At 38.1% G+C, this 20,858-nt stretch overlaps 1 protein-coding gene across 2 annotated transcripts in view; it reads right to left on the reverse strand.

Moving 5' to 3' along the window:
* Positions 1–261: 261 nt before the first annotated feature.
* NUP58 (nucleoporin 58) overlaps positions 262–20,858 on the reverse strand; it is a 28,377-nt gene continuing 7,780 nt past the window's right edge. For both annotated transcript variants that reach the window (XM_020788544.3, XM_020788541.3), the window contains 10 exons: positions 18,168–18,192; positions 17,760–17,825; positions 17,297–17,471; positions 15,818–15,897; positions 15,160–15,278; positions 14,093–14,175; positions 12,881–13,082; positions 7,490–7,588; positions 5,305–5,400; positions 262–2,400 (listed from right to left, as the gene is read on the reverse strand). In XM_020788544.3, the coding sequence (XP_020644203.3) occupies positions 2,231–2,400; positions 5,305–5,400; positions 7,490–7,588; positions 12,881–13,082; positions 14,093–14,175; positions 15,160–15,278; positions 15,818–15,897; positions 17,297–17,471; positions 17,760–17,825; positions 18,168–18,192 (1,115 nt within the window). In that variant the 3' untranslated portion in view covers positions 262–2,230. The remainder of the gene's footprint in view (positions 2,401–5,304; positions 5,401–7,489; positions 7,589–12,880; positions 13,083–14,092; positions 14,176–15,159; positions 15,279–15,817; positions 15,898–17,296; positions 17,472–17,759; positions 17,826–18,167; positions 18,193–20,858) is intronic.

The following is a 20,858-nucleotide window of genomic DNA, read 5'->3' on the forward strand; positions in this document are numbered from 1 at the left end:
CAAAATCCCATTTAATGAACATCCACCAGCAGCCATTCCAAGTATTGTGACAGCACATCTTTTCACTGTGAGAAAGGGGAATTGGTGCAACCTAAATCCAGAGATGGTCTGATTCACGTGTTACATTAACTAAAACAGATGCAGACAGAAGAATCATCTTGTTTGAATCAAACTTATTGATTTCCACTCCATGTGGGGTGGGGGTGGGGAAGGAGATCACAATTTAGGGGAAATAAAACAAACCAGAAATAATAACATGACTCACTTCAAACAATTTTATTATTGGAAGAACAAATGCTGCACATAAGGACAAAGACAGCAACACAGTTTTAAAAAATAGGCTCAGACTATGTACACCAAGGAAATTTAGTGGTTCAACATTTCAATCCTCTAAAAAGCAATAACATACATATATCAGATTTGTTAACTGAAGCCCAACAGAAATTTTAAAAAAACTGTGGTCAGAAAATGTTTTAAGCTTCCCTTATTCCTGACAAGTTTAAAAGCTTCTTTTTAAAAAAGTGCTTATACTTCAGATGCCATTAATACATGTGTACAAAGGTGAAAAAAACCTGCACTATTTCCCTTACTTTTGAACCTGTCACATTCAAGACTCACATATCTGCCAGATAACTTTTTAGCATTTGACAAAACAGCCGTAACTTACAAAAATAGAACTCAAGAACTGAAAGCAGCCAACTTCAAAATCAAAAATTATGTGCGTACTGTTTTTTATCTGAAAGTGTGTAGATGAAAATTAACTTGAGTTATATACAAAATATAGTGTAAAAAAAAAAGCTAGACTTCACCAAAATTATTTGTACGTAGACATAAATGCAAACATACACACACAGCAATGGTCAGAAAGGCTAACTTATGAAGAGGTGGCTTGGCTCAAGCCCTGCTGAAATGAATGGGATCTGGCCCGGCAAAGACATTCAAGGATTATGACTATAGCTCCTCATTTAAGGCAATAAATGTTCCTGTTGCTATTGTTTTTAAACAGCCAGTGAGTTAGAAATACTGTACAAATCAACAAGCAAAGATACTGCAGTCTGAACCCTAACATGAGATCCATACTATTGTTATGTGGAATAGTTGTGTTCTCAAGCACACAGCTAAATTACTATGCCTGAAGATAGATAAGCATCAACTCAAGAAAGAGAGATGCTATCTATTCATTTAAAATGGTCTGGTGAAGGCCAGAATATCTCAGTTTCTCTTCCATGGGAGAAGTGAAACTTCTCCCAAATAGTCCTGCCTTATGCAAATGTATACTAGCTTGCTCATGTAAACAGCAGAATGTGGGGGAATGGTGCCGATAAAAAAAAATAAGCACCTATTTCTGCACTGTAGCATGCTCTACTGTGGAACTGTATCATCCCCAAGAACTACAGTATTAAGTTACACAGATTGCCTGAGCTGGTTATTTGTGGGAACAGTTTACCCAGACAGTTTACTTCAGAATCATCTAGCACCTCTCAAAAATCCTTCTGAAGCCCTGTAACCTAAAGATATAGTGACAATTCTGAATCAAATGAATCTTAAAATAATGTTTATGAACACCCATTTCATTTACAGCATTGAAAGGGAAACAGAAATTGAAAAGTACATACCAAACAAGTGTCCTATGGGTATTAGTAAATGTCGCAATTGGTCTTTGCTATGTTAACATTATGTTGAAGGGGTTAACCAAATGTAAATGGGAAAACATTCTGTCTTATGAGACTAATTTTGCAATGTATTATATGTACACAAGTGTGCATTTGTACTGTATATATTTACATACATATACACAAAATGATCCTAAGTTTTAAAGAGGTCATATCAAGAAACAGAAGATATGAATTCAATCATTTGTACTAGAATATACTTTATTTGTACAAAGAAACCAAATATGCATCTCTCTATAAGGTTTTTAGCATGTTGACAAAAATATCCTGTTGCTAACATTATGTTAAATAAATGGATTTACAGAGTCCTTAATAATGAAATACATATCTAAAAGACAAAAAAAGTTCTTATGTGAACCTTATTTGCAAAAAAATAGCTGTTTGTTACAATTACACTTCATAAACCAGAATGCAAAGGAGTAGCAAAATGTTATAAACCTTCAAGGACACAGAGAATCCGCTTAAAAAAATAGATTATTTCAGGACCAGCTAACTGGATGCATCATTTTTCTCCGACCCTAACTTTCCTCCACCCAGCCGGCTGCCTCGTTCATATTTTATCTTTTCCCCCTTTTGTTTCCAGCGGGAGGTTTCTTCAGCTGGAGAAGTTGTCCTCCTGTGCCAAAGCCTGCAGATGCCGGATTGGACACCCCAAATGTCAGGCCAGCAGATGCTGTGATGCCAGGGTTGCTGAAGTTAAACCCAGAAGTACTCGAACTGCCGAAGCCTTGTAGAGGAGGGGAAAATATTTTCAGGTGAGAAGATACTACAACCATGTGCTAATCTAAGTCAGTCAATTTTTTAAGAGTGAAACTGTAGTCCTATATTACACAGCCGTCATTTCAGGGAGTTCATACAATTCCATTGTGAGAATGTGCCTACTTTAACAGTAGACCCAAGGGCACTGCAGATTTTTTTTTTTTAATGGCAAAGGGAATTGTGGCAGGATGGGTTGCACTGCTTTGGACAGAGGCAAGATTCCAAGCTACAAGTGGAGAATCCAAAAGCTGACATCGTTTCCTAATGCCCATCCTTCCACCAAGAACACCATGTCTTATTCAAAGCCAGTCTCTCCTTGTCCATTCTACTAGTACACTCAAGAAAGCATTGCCGCCACCACTACTAAAGCAAGCTCGGTACCTCGTGGCGCAGTGGTTAAAACGCTGTACTGCAGCTAAAACTGTGCTCACGACCTGGGGTTCAAATCCCAGGTAGCCGGCTCAAGGTTGACTCAGCCTTCCATCCTTCCGAGGTCGGTAAAATGAGTACCCAGCTTGCTGGGGGGGCAATGTGTAGCCTGTATAATTAAAATTGTAAACCGCCCGGAGAGTGCTTGTAGCACTATGGCGCGGTATATAAGTCCAATAAATAAATAAATAAATACCGACCTCAGAAAGATGGAAGGTTGAGTCAACCTTGAGCCAGCTACATGAACCTGTTGAGACTGAACTCAGGTTGTAAGTAGTTAATCATCGCACCACAAGAGTTGGGCATATTTCTTCTCCTCACACATTCCAGCTTACACTGTTTGGTTCCACTAACCTTGCTCTGTGCAATAAATAAATCAATGAATAACCAGCACACACACTTTTACATGAGGAGGGAGGGTAATTTTTTTTTTCATTTTCTCTAGAGAGATGCACCGGGGGAGGTGTCAGATCCTAGAGGGAAGGGTTGGAGCGGATGGCAGACAACTTCCACATTATGTCATGAACTGGTATTGCCTAAAGTACAGGATACCAAGTAAATTCTGAAATTTATCATGATATGCATTAAGAGAAAAAGGAAATGTGAGTCAGAAGAGTGTATGCGCTTCTAGATGTAACATGGCATAAAATGAAGCACTGCCTTAAACAGACTAGAAGCCTATGGTTAGGACAAGTCCAGAAAATAGATCCTGGTATAGCCAAATGAAGACAGAAAATGTGAACAAGTTGCACATGTTATACTACAAAGTCTCGCAGAACATTAAATTATGTGTGAGGCCAAAACCTTTTGTGGGTTGCATTCCACTTAATTAACTGCATGGCCACAGAGACTGGTGAAATGTTAGGAAGAACAACCTTAAGAACACGGCCAGACAGCCCGAAAAACCTACAACCAAACTGTAGTGAGTTCTTTTGATGAACTGAAACAAGCTAGTATTGAAAACATAGCAACAGAAGCACAGCCAATTCACATTGACTAGGAGTTATGTTATTGCACTAGCACAAATCATGTTGCATTTTCAAACATCTTGCTCTGGACTATACACAAAGGAAGGGAGGATCAGATGCAGGTTCCACTTTCACAAGCTGTATCATGCCGATGCAGAGAGTAACAAAATCAACTGTGCTACTGCATGTGCCAATGAAAAAAAGGAACTTGCTAATGTACTGTTTTTCTCTCCTAACGTTACACTGGATTTAGGCCTTTGACTTTTCCAACCTGTTTCAACTTTGACCTTTGGGTAGTGTGGGCGGCATATAAATTAAATAAATAAATAAAATATTTAACATACAGATAAAAAGTCAGCCATGTTTTCTAATTCAAACTTACTCATTTCACATCAACTTTTCAAGGATTCTCTTAGCTTTAACTTTTAGATCAGCAAAAAGATCTTTAGACTTTTATTTAAGGTTAAGCTAGCCCAACCTAACTGCGATATATAACATTTAGAGGAAATTGTAGCTGACTACAGTATTGCTACATCTAAAGAGATTTCTGTTGAACAAAGTTATAAAAAGTCGAAGTCTGGAATCACTACAATTCACTCCTGAAGATGCTGGTCAAGAATGAAATAAAAGCCTACATGCACGTAACTGTTGTTCATAAGAATTTTGTCTTTTTTCTTTAAGCCATTGATCCCTGTGCCACATCAAGGAATATCTTTCAATTATTTCTCATTTTCAAGAGACCTTTGCTATGTAGAATTGAGAAGCAGCTAGTGTTTAAGAAGAAGCCTAAGATTTCCCTGAGCATGCTGAACAAGGAGAGTGAATCCAAGATTCTGGATCTATAGAATTGCACTTTAAAAATGTTCATTCAATAGGTGAGTACGTCTAAAACCCATCTGTCTTAGCTTCTGCCCAAACTTTATTTGACATCAATGGAAGATTTGAATTTTAGAGACTGAGATGGCTGGCTCAATAGCGATATGCTTCTTTTTAATTCCAATTCCCAGAATTCTCTATTAATTCCCTAGGCAAAATTCTAGGAGTCTCAACCCACAGACCCACATCTATTTTTGCTCTTTTGGAGAAGGACCTAGCTCCTGGTTTAAAAAAGAAGCTGCACTTGAGGCTCCCTGAGAGTTCTAGGGCTCCCTGGGAGGTGTTATTCTTTGGAATGCGCCCTCTATACAGGCTATACAACCTGGCATTACACCTCTCAAGGTGCTCTAGGATTCTTAGGTGACAAAGGGGCAGCTACCATTTTTAACAGGAAGTTAGGCCAGAGATAGGTCATGGAGCCTTTGAGCAAGATCCTTCTCCTGGGTGAGTGAAATGTAGTTGTCTGTGAGCCGGAATTCTGGGAGTTGAAGTCAAAAGGAAAAAAAAGGGAAGGAAAAAAAAAAAAGAATAGCACATCCCTATTGTTCCATTTAATGCTGATTGACTTAAAATACCTTAACATTCAGAATAAAACAAACCTGCACTAAGGCTTCCTGAAGGCTTATTTGTAGCTCCAAATCCAAACGATGGTGCACCTGTGGCAGTGCTTCCAAAAGCAGAGCTACTTCCAAATCCTAGCAGAACAGTAGTGGAGACATGGAATACAAGTTAAGATACACATAGGGCTGGATTGCACGTTTGACAATTATTTAGAGCAATAAATGGGTGGAGCTTGGTCTTCTAACTCCCACTGCTTGAATTGGCATCACTTCAGACAGGTGCCATACTTTTCCTACTTCAATCAGGTAGATGTGGCAGCTTACAGAACTGGGAGAGCAAGAATACTCAGTTTGACTAATTCCTCCACTTCTCATTGATAACCTATGGGCTGTACTCCTCTACTGAATACTCAAAAGTTCTGAGGCCCCACAAAAATTATACAACCGTAATGTATGCAATGACAAGTATGCATTATGCAGCTGATGTAATAATATTTGAACTACCGTATTTGCCGGCGTATAAGGTGACTGGGCGTATAAGATGACCCCCCAACATTTCCACTCAAAATGTAGTTTGTTATATACTTGCTGTATAAGACTACCCCCTCTTCCGCATGTGTGATTCTGCTTTGGCTGCATCATGGGGAGAGTTCGTTTTGCCGCTTTTGGTTCCTTTCGCTGGGAGAGAGCGAGGGTTTGCTGGAAGTGCACCCGGCGTATAAGATCCCCCCCACTTGGAGCCATGTTTTTCAGGGCCAAAAAGTCATCTTGTACACCGGCAAATACGGTAGGTCTAAAACCAATTGTCAATTCCAACTACTATAGACCTACTGAATCAAAGATGCTTACCTATGTGTTGACCCAACAATGTCATATTGTTTCAGCAGCTTTATTCCAGTAGGGACTAAGAGATTTGGGTCTTAGCACTCTTTAATAAACTTTTTTTTGTCTCTTTCAGTTTATTGTTCTAATAAACTCACTCATACAGTGTAGCTAATCTCAACTACTTTATAAGGCTAGGCATCTATCCCAGTGCTCACAGCTGTATTTTTATTCTGAAGAATACTCGCAACTTTAATCAAAACAGCCCCACCTATGTGACAGAGTTGGTGGAAACAGGTCAGGATACCTTCCTGCATTGTAGGAAGGAGGGCACCCAAACCGCTGTACATTAGCTTTAAGAAGACAAAAATGTTTGTTTTCCTGAAGTGTAATGATTTGCCAATGCGTCAGCGCAGCAGCAAACATTCATCATTACTACGCCTACTCAAGAGTATCCTTTGTGATCCACAATGTAGGAAAAAAAGCTCTTCATGTGTTTAAACATTGTAGGAAATGCAGTACCTCTCTAGATGTAAGACTACATTTTGTTTTTTTCACAAATGTGCTTATCATGGATAAAACTCAGAATGAAGTATAGCCTACATCAGTTGATTCCCATAACAGATATTGAAATCATATCACCAAAGACAGAAAAGGCTTAACAAAGTAGAAGAATGTTTTACCAATCAAAAACTAATTTTTCAAGAACATCCTAACTCCTTAAATATATGTCCAAATCTCTGTATAGACATAGCACAGAAGACTGAATGTTTTAGGGCCAAGTTGGGTGGTCTGAATTTGGAGTGAATTTTTGGGACTCTAATTCCTATGACCCCAGATAATTCACCAGGCAGGTGTTAGCTGGTGAGTTGCAGCTCAGAATTTCTGGAGAGCACCAGTTTACCCATCTCTGCTTTGGGCAATGACCCCTTCCATCAACAACTATCTAAGCAGAACTGGTTTGTAAGCCTAGATCTAGAATAATTCAGCAGTGACAGAAGACACACTGATCTCACCCTGCCAAAATGGTGCTCTCTACACAGATCATGACAGAGTAAGTGGGAGGAATATGTAATAAAGATGGCAATGCAAATTAACTTGTTTATGAATGGTAAAAAAGATCAAAGAATACTGGGGGCTAAGTGGAGAAGGGAATCAAGCCATTCTCTCAAAATCTGCTTATACCCATAGTGGACTTTCTCACCCAAACTTGACATTGACAATATAGTAACAGAGGCTAGTAGTAGCTTCTGATTAATTAACATAATACAAAGGACTGGCCTCATGTACTGAGCATAAAACAAGACGGCATTTAGTTCTACCAGTGACGTGTGCTGCCTACTTCAATTCAGGAAGTGCTGTATACTTATTCAGTGAAACATTAGAAAAAGTTAAAGTGTACCTCCAAGGCCTGAAGAGCCTAAGCCACTTGATTGCAAGCCAGTGCCAATACCTGAACCGAATGGCGTTCCAAAACTAATTCCCAGAGTCGGCTGTGGCCCTGGTATAAAAAAAAATGAAAACAAAGCTTGCCTTACTCTTTCGCAACAGAGATCCATGATGTAAACTCTTTTATTTTAAAAAAATGAAAATAAACCACAAATGTTTTCCAAAGTACCCCAGCTTTCATTAGAATTCCTCCCTGAACTATCTTTGTGCCTTAACTGGTCTTAGGTATACTCTGCAATACAAGAAGAATCTAGATTATGCCAAAGCATGAGACCATAGTTTTATGAAAACTCAGCATGCCACTATTAAGTTAGAATTTCTGCTCCTTGATGGGACTACATCTAAATGTTCTCTAACCGGCTAGAAGTAGTATTTAAACATCAAGTTTTACATTAACATGATTAAAATCATCATGTTACCAATATTTGATATTAAATACTCATGTGAGTATTTTATCCTTTTTTTAAAAAAACCAAAGTGAAACAAGTGGATAGAACACAAGACAATGACTTTGTTTTATTAAATTTATTGTTCATTTTAGAGCAAGTCAATTACACAGTAACATGACAATTCAAACTGTTTCACACAAAAATGATAGCTACTAAGTTGTTAGAACTTTGCTACATTTACAACCAATTTTGCCTGTTTAAATAAACATTTTTACAGAAAAGGCACAGTTGTGTACCTTACTTAATACATTCAAAAATTTCAGATTCAGAAATTTCTAACATCATTTAGAAGATTGGGGACAGTGGTTTCCCTACACACACACACTGCCAAAGTCTACTTTTAAATATACCAAAATTAAATTTACAGCCTTAGTTCATTTGTTCTGTGCAAGGGGGCAGAATTATTACTAGCCCCTCATTATAAATAAGTCACAACAAATATTTTGAGGTTATTTTAGTAACTTTCAAAAGCTACATAACAGCTTTCACAGTACAATCTGTATTCCTACTTTTAGCACAGCAATCAGTGCATTAGTTAAACTTGAAAGATTTGTCAAGTTCATTTACTGTGCCTGTCTCTTTGTATCTGTCTACTTCCTGTCAAGTTAAAAGGTGAAGGGTACAATCCACATAATTCTGTTCTTGGGTACACTCAGTGAATGACAAGCACAGCAACACTAGCTGAAATGCTTCCTAAACGTGAATGTCTTCAGATTCATATGAATCCAAGAGTGCTAGTACAGAATGCACAAAAAAATTAGTGTTTGCCAAAATGTCTTTTATCAAAAACCACTTCTAGATTCAGGGTTACCCATTATTTTTCCAGGCACTGATTTCATCTATTAAAAATACCCAGGTTTCTCTATCTCATTATTGTATTATAGCACATTCATCTATGACCGCAAGTAAACAAAAGAAAAGAACATCTTGGTGACAGTCTGTAGGTTATGTTGAACAGAATTGTATGGGTCAGGCAGTGTTCGTGGTCCCCTTCTAGCCTTTGCAACTACACTTGAGATTCAGGTTCCCTACAACACTAATTTAACAGATAACCAAATATCAAGCAAAAGGCACTGTTTTGCATTACATCTTTTGCAAGGAACGTCTCCACATTTAGGTGATCTAACACAAAAATGAGGTTATGTTCAAGGTAGCATTAAGTCAAAGGGCAAACGAGCTGCAAATTTGCAACTAGCATCTAGCACTTGTTTTGGCAAGTCGAGATTCTACCTGCATTCCAAGGATGCTCTACCACCTAGAGAACTGGAGTTAGACCAAGGCTGTTGTTAGACTTTAGTTCCTACCCGAAATTAGTGGGAACAAAGTAAACCCATGACTGCCCCACTAAAATCAGTGGGATCCAAGTTCAACTCATTTAGTCAGGATTTAACTTTTTATAGTGATGTTGTATTTACAGATTAAAAACTGGATGTAAACAAGTTAGTATCCCTCTATCTAGCAGCTTCCTTAAACGTTCCCAGTCCAAAGTCAGCTAGGTTTCTCATAAAAACAAAACAGAGTCCAGTGTTCTCTATTAAAGGAAATGTATCAGTTTTTTTTATCTAAGGAGGAGGCACCATTGGTGGAAGACCCTTTAATGATTTGATGACATCACAGTCCTCCAAGCTAAGCTTGCATTTGAGTGCTTTTAAGGTTTTTTAAAAAGTTCAAGACCGACCTAAGATTCAAGTTAAAGAAAAACAGGATTTCATAGTTAAAGCCATCAGACTCTTCAGCTCAATTAGCATGACTGTATGCCAGAAAAACAAACAAACTTTGATTAAGAATTAGATATGTGCACATAATTTAGATAATGCTAGAGATCTTCCATGTCAAAATGTTTAAGTGAACACTGGAACTTTTGAATAATGTAAAAATTTAAACAATAATTACCAGTAGCAAAACTTTTTGCCCCAGCACTTTTACTTTAATAAACAAAGTATTATTAGTGCAATCTTATGCCTGCTTACTCAAAAATAAGTCCCATGACAAACCTGGCTTACTCTCTAGTAAGTGTATTTAGGATTTCCATCTAAAAGGCCAGTTAGCGTAAACATCAGCAAGATCCCAACAGAGTTTGCTGGGACATCATCGCTCAAGTATTTCTATACTGAAAATAAAGGTGCAAATCCAAGTTTGATCAGGTCAGTACGTTTACTAAATAAAGTGAATTAATATTAGATCAACTGAATGGCAATTGCTTGGTTTTTAACCACAAAACCAGCTCAAGCACAACGTCCAATTTAGTTAGGTATTTGAGCCTACCAATACTTTAAATTTTAAGTTGAGCTTGGCAAGTTCAAATGATAACAATAAAGCTTTAAGTGCTAGAAGGTCTTAGAGCAAAGTGCCTTTAAGGTAAGCCAAACAATCTTAATTGTGCAATTAGTAGCTACATGCACAAGTCTATAACCACTCTATTTTCACCAGATAATTACCTGATGGCACAACTATCAAGGTAATAAAACTGAGACAATAAGTTAGTATTTTAACACTTCAAGTCATCTAAACTGGCTAGGTTACAGGCTGCACCAAGTAAATACCAGATGCTGGTCTACAGTAGAGCAAGCACCATTATTCCCAGACATTTAACCATTTTACAGGCAATGATTTGGAATTAAGAAAATGTTTCAAGAGTTGGCAAAATGCATGTTATGTTAACACTGAATACTTCAGTTCTGAATGAGTGATATCTTTCAAGTTATGACTTCTGCCATACCTCAGAGAAAAGTTACTTTTCTACTTTAGGGAAAATCCCCATAACACCATGAACACAAGTCTTCACATACACCAAACCACATTAACATCAAATTACAATATATCCGGTAAAGATAAACTAAAAGACTGCTAATTTGGCAAAAGTTGATGACTTAAGGATGCGCTAAGCAGTACTGAAGGTGGGACAAATGCCGTAACAGACCCTGCAGGAAGACAACTCCTACAATCTTCCTGCCGGCTTGGCCATTAGATTCTAAGAGTTGTGGTCCATAAGGAAACGCTTCCAAGCTTCTGCTTGTGGCACAGTATATTGGGCAGCAGTAACTCCAGGCAGAGGAATTACTTAACCCTGCTTCCCAAGTTCCTTCCATCTGGGCTTGAACCTGGGATCTTCTGCATAATGAACACATTCATTTTAGCCACTGAGTTATCACACTTCTAAATTCTGACACGCTTGTTATTTACAATATCTAGACCTAAACAATTTAGGATACTCTATTATTTTTTTGACATCAAGGCCAAATAAACAGTTCTCTTGGCACTTTTTTATTTTCAAAGCCCAATAAAATCTCTACATGATGATGGAAATTCATTACTATTCTGTTGCCTCTGCATTAGAAAACAAGACGGGTCGTCAAATATGCGTTTTTTAATGCAGCGGCTGCTTTCCGTTCACAGAACCACTGTTCTACTTTGCACTAAGAACTTGTGTGAGGACACTGAAATTAAACCCAAAAGTATTCTTACATTGTATAATCTGAGGAATGACTATAGAACTGAAATTCTCCCACAAGCACTGTGTAGCAGTACAGTATTCATAACCATTTATGTTCCACTTATGATATGGCATCCTAATAACATCCCGAACACAATTTTTATCAACAGATTTGGGGGGAGGATTCACATTCTTTATTTGCAGTCCCCTAGACCCTCAAAATTTGCTTTGAAGTTGGGGGATCTGTAATAAATAAAGTCAACAACTAATAGTACTATACAGTACTTTTGGTAGTTATAGACCAAATAAATAACTCCCTTTGTATAAAAACTGTAAAAAGCATCCTAATGTTATTTGTCATATACTTAAACATACAACAAAGGTTTTTAAGTGTAGAAGATTACATCATATTGCTACTGTTAAATTAGAGGAACGTTCTAATTCCTTCATCCTTCCCATGTTCTATTTGGATTCCTGTATTAAAGGACTGAACTGTTAACAAAAATGTTAAAAGCTAGAAATACCCTGTAGATCCCATTACTTAACAACAGTACCTCAATTACTGACTCTCTGGGTAGTAAGTTATGCGTGCACAATGTTGTTTTCTATCAAGCACTACAAACAAAGGTGCAATTGAAGTGTGACAGATATACCCAGACATCCTCAAGTACATCAAGAACAGAGATTACAATACTTAAAGCTAGATTCCTTGAGTTAGGCTGTAAGTCAGATATTTATGCAGCCTAGTTTCCATGTATCTCTAAACATAGCCTATAGATACAGAACTTTTTGGAAGGTAGGCACCTTAAGCAGCCTCTTCAGGTTCTAGCTTCAAGCAGCTAAGAATATGACAGCTAATAAAAGAGTGTTTTTAAAATTGAGAACCAACACCTTTCCCCTCAGTTACTTCATTCTTACCCATGCTTTCCGATGTGCATCACCTCAAAAATAGCATTTTTCCTTCTTTCTTACACAAAATTCTGAATTCCGACTTTTAACATTTTCCTGCCAAATCCATTTTAAAAATAGAGTAATGGCCCTCAAGCACTACCACTTTTTGAGGCATACTTCAAGTCACAAAGTGCAATTTGAAAAAAATTATGGTTTTCCATGAAGAAAATAAAATTGAATTAGAATTTCGCAACAAATTAAGAAAAAATTATACAACAGTGTCATAATCTTTGAAAAAGTATTATCCTATGTGGATTCAGAGGTGACAAAGACTCACATTCCAAAGGGTTGAGTAATACAATAAACAAGTTGTAACATGTAAAAACCACAAGATTAAATATTAGGTGTATAATTATTGCTAACTCTAGCCTGTGTTTTCTATTACCTATATTTTGAAGAATTGTTACTCATAATTTTTAGATTTCCAAAACAAAGGAAGACTGTATATAAAACATCATACAAGCTTACTAGTTTTGTAACACTAAAAGCTATAACTTGAATGCACTCAGACCTGTAGCAGGCTGTTGCTGCTGTGTAAGTGTTGCAGCCATGGCAACGGCTGCTGCATTTGGTATGTTGCTGAAAGGTGTAGGTCCAGTTGTAACCCGTGGAGCAGTCTGCCACTTCTTCGCTTCTATTCGTCTAGCCTCAAATATATCCATGGCATCCCCCAGAAAGGTTTTTCTATAACCAAGATATTGGTCTTTGAGCATCTGAAGTGAAAGAAAAAAGTACTTTAGATCATCACATCTGACTTTACTTATTTGATCTAATTTAGAGTATCACTATAGTTATTTGCAGACATTCTGTAATGCATTTCATGTGAAGATGTGAGCAACAGAGTGTCCTAGCTTTACCTCTCACAGACATTCTCCCAAGACAGGAGTGGGAAGCCTCCCTATAGATTCTCCACATAACTAGGAAGTCTGAAAAGCTAGTTCACATCTGACCTTTTTGTTTCCAGACTCAACCTGGATTGCAGTTTCTTTAAAAGCCTAAAAAACTCAAAGTATTCAGACACAGATGAGAGATGGCTCTTCATATACTGGACTGCAACTCCTGACACTCTTCCTGAGCACGGCCAACTCTGTATGATGGTGAGTGGCACAGAGTTAGATAAAGGAGACAGTAACTCATAAGCAGGAATTTTCATATGGAATTAAAGCAATAACTTAACATGATTTGGGCTGGCAGAGAGGGAAGGGGAACTTACCTTTTGCCAAAATGTATGCTGTATTGTCTACTATTTGTATTATAGGTGGAAAAAAAAGTACAATTAAAAAGTAAAAAAATGTGGTGGCACCTTAAAAAGTAACTTTTAGATCTTTTTAATACAAGCTTTTGTGGACAAGTCCACTTCATCAGACGTAAGAATCCACGAAAGCTCACATTAAAAAACATAAAAGTTAGTCTTTAAGATGCCACCACATTTTTGTTTTTGTTTTATTTAATTTGTTCTCACCTATAATGCTTGCACAGACTAATACAGCTACCCCATCCAGAACTACAACTACTTGCAAACTCCTACCTTAAAACTCCTTCAGAAAATTTATTAGCAGCCTGTTTCTTTTTGAAAGAAAGAAGAATGGAAACAGACCACGTACAAACTGTAACTCAGGGGAAATCACTAGATGCCCTATTAGGAACAAGTACTATTTTAAAAATACAAACAATAGGTCTAATTTGATTTATAAGCCATATTACATCTAGAAACAGATTTTACCTTCACATTTTCATGTATTGATTGAAGCTGTGCAGCAAGAGCTACAAATGTTTGGTAAATTTTCTGCATAGCCATGGACAGATCTGTGAAACATGAGGATTTAAAAAATTACATGATATTGTAATATAAATCATGTTGGGACCAGTAACAAAACCATGATTATCTAGTTTACTGGCCAAAATCTTGTTGCTCAGCATTGTAAATTGCACTACAGTAAGGCCACTGAGAATTCATGAGGAGTTGGTGAGTCAACTCCTCCATAACTTTCATTGATTCAAATAGGCCTACTCTAATAGCAACCTACTTTAGCATATTAAGTCAGTTTAACTGGGATCATTTGAATCAATGGAACTTATGGAGTAGTTGTCTCACCAAATCTCCATGGATTTTATGGGTCGCTCTAATGTGATTTACTACACTAAGCAACAGGATTTTGGCCATTATGTAATTTACCACCAAGCTATCAAATTAAAGATCTTACAGGATTTCAAATACAGTGGTGCCTCACTTAACGAGCGCCCCGTTTAACGAAGAATCCACATAGCGATTTGTTTTTTGCGATCGTAAAAGCGATCGCATTGCGATCTTTTTAATGGCAAAAAATTGCTTTGCGATGATCGGTAAGCGTTTAACTTACCGATTTTCACATAGTGATGTTTTAAAAAACAGCTGATCGGCGGTTCCAAAATGGCCTCCGGGTTAAAAATGGCCGCCTGCAGTGTTTTCTAATGATTTTCATGCTGAGCGTTCATCTGGAGATCTCTAGCTACTTCTGCCGGATAAAAAGTGCTTCAGATGCATAGTAAAAGGCATTTGATGACTACTCTGTTTGTGGATACAGGAGCTCACGATCTAGGTACAGGCCAAAATATCAGCATTGCCACTTTCAGTTTAAATGGACCATGAGGTCATTCAAGCCTAAAATGTAATGAGTTAATTCCATGTGATGTTTACAGTTAATCCTACTGCCTTGGTGATCTCTGATCAAAAATTCCTGCATATTTACAAAATGCTGGAGGACGTGTCTGGTGTTGCAGTTAAGAAAACAAGTGAAAAGTAAATTTTACCTTGTGGAGTTATATGTGAATTGTTTGCCTGCGTAGCAAGATGATTTTCTAGTTCTTCAATCTGTTGTCTGTACTGCTGCAGTTGTACTTCAAACTGTTCTATCAAGGCTCTGAAGTAGCTAGATTAAGTGCAATTCAAAACATTTTGAGTGACAAATGTGATTAAATATCTCCCACAAAAAATATTCATCTTTTTTTTAAGGATTAGGCACCAGGGCAAGTTTGTATGTATTCATTTTCTCTTTCTCATAATCCCTGTCAGATACTACATTTTTTGGCAGAAACTACTTCATTACTGATTTCATGTATGTTTCACTGACCAAAGATTATAAGCATAATTTATATGAAAAAAATGAAGCCTGGGTACAAGTTGTTTATCTATTAATCACTCCTAAAAAACTAAACAATTTGCTTTTAGCATAGACAATCCCTCTTAACAGGTCAAGCAAACCCTCGCATTATCATAAGCAAATCCTCCCAATATCATCGGAATCTTAATTTTTGCACAATATTCTAGTATGAAATGCCAGTGGGTGAAAAACAAAGTCCAGATATTAAAAAGGGCAATTTAAATAAAATCCATATGGAATGTATGGTTAATTACAACACATAATATATGAATGCACATCATAATCAGAAAGTCTAAACACATACTTACTCTGCAGGTGCTGTATTTTCATGCTGAAGGCCAGGAGGAGTTTTCTGTGTTCTTAATGCGATTTCAGCATTTTTAAGTTCCTATAAGGAGAAAGATGGCTCTTGTACATCCTTGTTGTGAAATTCTGATAGTAGTAAAATTTCTGTATAAAGTAAGCCCATCTCAGAGAAAAAGATATTCCTAACAAACTTCTTCATAAGCATGTCTACTGGGCACAAGGGGGGGGGGAAGCCTATTAAAAGCCAAGCGATAATTGCCACGCTTCAGCAAAAAATTCTGGATAGTCATAAAATCCAGAAGGCATTCACTAAAAGCCTGTAGGTATGTGCTACGAGAAATTATTTAATGAATAATGCCCTAGTCAAAAACTGGCCAGGCCATACTATCTTCCATTGCAACCTGTAGCTGCAAGTATAGTAATGACTTCAACATTCCTAACCCAGTTTACAAATCACAACATAGCATTAAACCCAAACAAGGATCCTTTTCCTACCCCTAATTAGGTCTGTTTGATTACACTATAACAGTTAACAACATTGTTTCCAGTTGAACTAGACTATTCTCTTTACTGCATCAAAACCCTGAATAAACAGCACACAGAGATAGGGTCATGTTGTGTGTTTATAAACCCTAACACTAAACTCCCCATCTCAGTAGTTTTACCCAGAGGATTTGATAAACATAATGGTTAGGGGCTTGTTGTTGTTGTTTAGTCGTGTCCGACTCTTCGTGACCCCACGGACCAGAGCACACCAGGCCCTCTTGTCTTCCACTGCCTCCCGTAGTTGGGTTAAATTCATGTTGATCGCTTCGACGACACTGTCCAACCATCTCATCCTCCATAGTTCCCTTCTCCTCCTGCCTTCACAGTTTCCTAGGTAAAGGTAAAGGTTCCCCTTCACAATTTTTGTCCAGTTGTGTTCGACTCTAGGGGGCGGTGCTCATCCCCGTTTCCAAGCCATAGAGCCAGCGTTTTGTCCGAAGACAATCTTCCGTGGTCACACGGAACGCTGTTACCTTCCCACCGAGGTGGTCCCTGTTTATCTACTTGCATTTGCATGCTTTCGAACTGCTAGGTTGGCAGAAGCTGGGAGAAGCGACGGGCGCTCACTCCGTCGCGTGGATTCGATCTTACGACTGCTTGGTCTTCTGACCCTGCAGCACAGGCTTCTGTGGTTTAGCCTGCAGCGCCACCATGTCCCTTCACACTTTCCTAGAGGAGACTAAATCTTTAATTTCCTCAACAGTCTCCAAGGATATGAAGATAAGATAAAATAAACAGCCACAAAATGACAGTTTTATCCGTATGTGGGAACATTCTATACTAGTGCAATTACAATGTTGTTGTTCTTATATAAAGAGGTTCTCAGCTGTATGGACAGAAGGTCAGTCATGCACAACTGCCAGACAAGTGAGCATACTTTTCTGAAGACTGTAGGCATGTGGCCATTTCCAGTAGCTAAGTTATAGATCTTATACCTGAGCAGTTTCCACTTTCAGTTTATCAATGTTAAGAGTGTTTCTTTGCAATCCACTGGCAACCACTGATAAAAGTTGCTTCAAAGCTTTGATATCTTCCTGCACCTTAAGCATTGCTTTGGAAGACATTCGACTGATTTCCTCTTGAACCTGTTTTTGTTCTTTTACAAACTTCCTGGGTGAGAAAGACAGGGCAGGGGCAAAAAGAAACAATCAGAACAGAAACAGTTTTCATCTGAATGCAAACACCTGTTATGTTTTATTGGGCAAGGTAAGAGATACCATCACCACCACCAAACTGCCTCCATGGCATCTGAAGAATTGTATGCACTATTGCCACAACTGTCAAGAATCAGTACTTCTATCAATAAAAAAGTTTATATACTAATCAAGGGAACTATTTTTAAGGGAATTATTTTTCTTGGAACCAAATGTAATTTCTAAAGAATGAAGATATACTTACTGGAGGTTTTCTACATCTTGGCAGATAACTGGAGGTAGGTTTTCATCTTTTAGTGCTTTACTATCCCTGCCAACAGACAACAGATTCCAAATTATCAGCACAAAGCTGCCAAATTAGCAGAGGAGTTTTTATTTCATACTGCAAAGAACAATATGAAACAATTTCTATTCCAACTTTGAACTTTATCTACTTCTTCCACACTTAATATTATAAACCAAGCAAATCAGCAAAATTTCGTCTAGCATTCTCCTCCCTGGAAATTATCTCTGCAGAATCCACATTAAGTACACAATTTTAAGATCCTAACATTCACATTAAATCCAATGAATATAGTCATAAAAATATTTTGCATATTTTATATAGATAATCCAGATATTTATGAAATCATAAACAATATTTAATACTTACTCTGGTCTTGTTCCTGTTTTATCATCTAGGAGAAAAAATATTGCTATTAAGAAGCATATTTTAATTTTTAAATAAGGAAATATCAAATAGATTTGTTTAAAAATAAGCACCTTCACTGGATTTTCTAACAAGAAATATTCAGATTAATATCATACTTAAAAAGGAATTCAAATGTTGTACCCCTAACAGGTCCTTTCCTCATATATTTTTTAAAAAGTGATCAGGAGTAATTTTCAGGTTTTAAAAAAGTACAAGCATACACACAGTCGAGATCAGAACAGAGAGGCACAAAGAAACATCAAAATTGGTTGTGGTGGGTTTTTCGGGCTTCTTGGCCGTGTTCTGAAAGTGGTTCTTCCTAACGTTTCGCCAGTCTCTGTGGCCGGCATCTTCAGAGGACAGATCCCGGCCGTGAAAGCCTCCACGAAAACATCAAAATTGCTCCTCTCTTTACAAGGGGCACATGAAGGCAAGGAGGACTGTGATGCCCATCCTGCCACAGAAGCAGAGTAATCGATCCCATTCTCTGCACCCGAGAATTCTTTTAATAATGAAAGTGGGTGTTCCATACAAGTATGAACAACAAGAAATCTTGTGGGCAAGTTTAAAATGTATAGGTGTTACCTGACATAGGTCTTGATGAATTTAAGCCTAACTCACCAGTTACAAGGCCAGTAACATTTTTTATTTCAACAAGCAACCGCTAATATTGCCTCTTTACAGCTAAAACAGTCTTATTAAACATATCTAATGGTGATTTCACTTGTTCCTCAGTACACATAATTTGTTTTCCTAACAATTAACATAACTCATCCCCTTCAAAGGTCCCAGGGCTTCCATGGGATCCTTTTCACTGAGGGGAATCTGAGAATCACTGCTGGTTTCTGAGAATCACTGCTGGTGGTAAAATTTTGGAAACTAACAACTGTCCCACTCCATCCCAGGCTCCTAGAGTTTTTCTCATGATGAAAAGGCTCACCTTGTAGAGGAAGGAGAAGACCAGAAATTATTAATTTTCTGAAATCCACAATGGCTGATGACATCACCAGCCTTACGCAGCATAGGTTGTGCTGCTAGATTTTAACCTACGGACAGTTGCACACACTGTCCTATTCACTCAAACTACCCATTCAATAGTCCATCACATGAATGAGTCAACAATTCAGGAGTTTCTGTACAGAGGTATTTAGTACCTTCTGTGTAAGTGGAAACCTTATTAGCTGAAACAGGCAGACTCTACTTTTGGGATGACAAGGTGGAGATTAAATAGAAGCATGCTTGTCGACTACTAAAATCCACTGCCACTCAACAAGATTCCAGTCACTGCAAGATGCACAGCACCCCATAAAGTATAAAAAGTATAAATCAGTACTAAAAGTAACAGTATATCTGTGAAGATTCTCAGTCATCCAGGTGAGGTTATCTGGAAGTTGAGTCATGACAACTGGACTTCTGCCTTATTAGGTTGAAACATTTCGCTACTCATCCAAGTAGCTTCTTCAGTTGGTAGGAGACCCCTGATACAGTCATTAACAGTGGTCTTTCTGATGGGTGTGGTCCTGATCTTTCTGGGGATGGATGAAAGGACAGCATGATAAATAGGAGACAGATTGTATCTAAGGCCTCCCCCTCTGTTGAGTGAGGAACTTTCTATATACATGGTCCAAAATGAGGGTATCTCCGCCATCAAATGAGTTTCCTTTGTCCTTCAAATGAAGGAACACTGCTGATTGTGGTCCTGAGCCACTGCCCCTCCTGGGTCATTCTTCTGTTTAGTTTCTCCAATGTGGAGCTCTGAACACTCCTCATTGCACTGAACTGCATATACTACATTGCTTCTGTTGTTTTGGTGTCCTTTGGGTGCTTTAGTATGTTTATCGGTTTGACATGCATGGGTATGTGGTATTTACCAAAAATCCTTTTGAGATTTTCACACATAGCCACCATGTAAGGAATGAGCAAGTTCTTTCGTTGGCTCTGGGTCTCAGACTGTTCCATTGTCCTGTTCGGTCGGGACACTGCCTTGTTAAAGGCCCACTGGGTGGAGATGTGCTGCAGAAGTGGCATTTTCACTCACCCCCTGTTCCATCTAACAAGCCTATTCAGAACAGGGGGAAATGAAACCAATGTGGAGGATATATCAAGGGTCTTCTACCAACTCTCCTCTGACTGAAGGAGCTACTTGGATGAGTGGTGAAATATTTCAACCTAATAAGAAAGAAGTTCAGTTGCCATGACTCAACTTCCAGATAAAAGTAATAATATTACCATTTGCTCAGCAGCAAGAAGCATGAGTTCTGCAGCAATCATAATGCTAAAGTGACAAATAGGTACAGAAATCGATTTTATAAAATAGTATTTGTAGACATTCATTGCTCTCCTTGGGAGTTACAGGAAAAAGCTGTAGCTGTTCTTTAGTCGTTAAGTCATGTCCGACTCTTTGTGACCACAGAGCACGGCAGGCCCTCCTGTCTTCTACTGCCTCCCGGAGTTTGGTAAAATTCATATTGGTAGCTTCAATGGCACTGTCCAACCATCTCGTTCTCTGTCGTCCCCTTCTCCTTTTTCCCCTCACACTTTCCCAACATCAGGGTCTTCTCCAGGGAGTCTTCTCTTCTCATGAGACGGCCAAAGTACTGGAGCCTCAGCTTCAGGATCTGTCCTTCCAGAGAGCACTCAGGGTTGATTTCT

This window comes from Pogona vitticeps, chromosome 3 (assembly GCF_051106095.1).
Source record: "Pogona vitticeps strain Pit_001003342236 chromosome 3, PviZW2.1, whole genome shotgun sequence".
Lineage (NCBI taxonomy): Eukaryota > Metazoa > Chordata > Lepidosauria > Squamata > Agamidae > Pogona > Pogona vitticeps.